This window comes from Rhododendron vialii, chromosome 12a (genome assembly GCF_030253575.1).
Source record: "Rhododendron vialii isolate Sample 1 chromosome 12a, ASM3025357v1".
Lineage (NCBI taxonomy): Eukaryota > Viridiplantae > Streptophyta > Magnoliopsida > Ericales > Ericaceae > Rhododendron > Rhododendron vialii.
The window spans coordinates 26,884,279-26,886,085 of NC_080568.1; the positions used below are offsets into that span (position 1 = coordinate 26,884,279).

General features: G+C 37.6%; 1 protein-coding gene across 1 annotated transcript; it reads left to right on the forward strand.

The window, feature by feature from the left end:
* Positions 1-932: 932 nt before the first annotated feature.
* Positions 933-1,807, forward strand: LOC131309611 (probable inactive poly [ADP-ribose] polymerase SRO2). The gene is made up of 2 exons (XM_058336219.1): positions 933-1,399; positions 1,516-1,807. Exons 1-2 carry the CDS (start codon positions 933-935, stop codon positions 1,805-1,807), a joined length of 759 nt encoding a protein of 252 aa, XP_058192202.1.

Below are 1,807 nucleotides of genomic sequence, written 5' to 3' on the forward strand. Positions count from 1 at the left end.
ATCCACACTCCCTTTTTTGTTTTTTAGCAAAAAAAAATACATACTCTTTCAACACACAAAAAAAAAAGTTGGAGTGTGGATATCAAAAAAGGAATGGTGCATATAAATTAAATACAACTTCAAAAATTCTCTCTACACTAACATTGAGTGCAATTATTGTAATACTTGATAAAAAAAGGAATAAGCATTTAAAAAACATTTGAAGATTTTTCTAGAAGCCCTTATGGAAAATAATTGTGACGACAATTTCTTTATCGTAGGATGTATATAATGGGCCCCACATATCGTATTGCACTAAAAATTACCAAAATACTAGTTTGGATCCACTAGACGCAAAAGTTTAAATAGCCCGTTTTCTTTCAGAGTCTTGGAATTTTCACGTCGAGTGAAGAGAGAATGTTAGATTTTAAAAGACGATCAAAGCACTATCATCAATGTTTTTCTCTTGTTTTTCTTGCACATTTGTTTGTGATACCGCAATGCCATAACTTGTGTTGTCGCCGTAGAAACTAGAAAGCTAGATAAAATTATTAGGACAAAGAGTACTTTGAAAATAGATTCACATAGCGGACCCCAAATAGATGAGAAACAGAGTTTAGTTTCCTATTCAACCTTTTCTTGTAGCAAAACATGGAAATGCGCGATGGCATGCGGCGGGAAAAGGCACGGCGGAGGTGGAGATTCTGGGGACAAAATATTCCGGTCACCTCTATATATACTTGTATGGGGTGCTCATCTTCCATCAGTCTCATTTTCAGAATTCAGAATTCAGAGGTAAGGCCTTTTCTCTCTGTTTCATCTATTTGTTTTTCTGTCTTTCGTATATCTAGTCTAGAAATTAAGTTCTATTACCTATACTCTCATTTCAACTTTTTCATCAACTCCAAATGATTTTGATTCTAACTCAGTTGAATTGTTTGGTGGATGAATAGATGGAACATGTGCATTTTGGTGATCTAGAGGAACAAGTCTCCATCAGCATTGATGAAAATGAAATTCCAATTCCAGATTCCGAAGATGATTCATTTTCTTCTTCGGTTTTCGAGGAATTTGGGAATTTCAATAGCAGTGGATTGAATAGAATACATGAAAGAAGCAGATGTTACCAAATCATCACCGGTTGCGTTGCTCAGGGTATGGTGGAGGACGCAAATGTTGCGGCTGTCCATAAAATCCCGTGGTCTGGTTCCAACGGGCGGTTGGAAGCTTTCCGCATTTCCTCAGCTAAGATGGTGAAGAAATGTGGAGGGAATACTAACGTAAAGCACGCATGGTATGGTGGATCACGGGACGAAATCTGTGGAATTATATCCCATGGGTTCCGAAGATGCAGACAATCGGACCATGGTGAGGATGGTTTTGGGATACATTTGTATCCTCTGGAGTTCGTTATGGATGGGTAAGCATGAAACAACTATTGTTCTTCATTTTCAGTTGACCACAACTCTAATTATTAAATTTGGACAAAATTAACTCGAATTATTTTGCACGATTTTCCTTATGAATACTGTGCAGGTTATTGTCTTCAGTTGAGGATGAATATGGGCTCCGGCACATATTGCTGTGCAATGTAATATTGGGGAAAATGGAGGAAGTACGTCCTGGTTCGAAACAATTCGAACCAAGCTCTAATGAGTTTGATTCCGGAGTTCATAATCTTTCGAGACCAACAAGATTCATAATTTGGGAGGCTTACATGAACTCTTGTATCTTTCCCAGCTACGTCGTTAGTTTCAGAGCTCTCAATGTCAGAGGTAAACGGCCAAATTACTGTTTCTTTTCTGAATACAATATTGTTGTCGCGTAA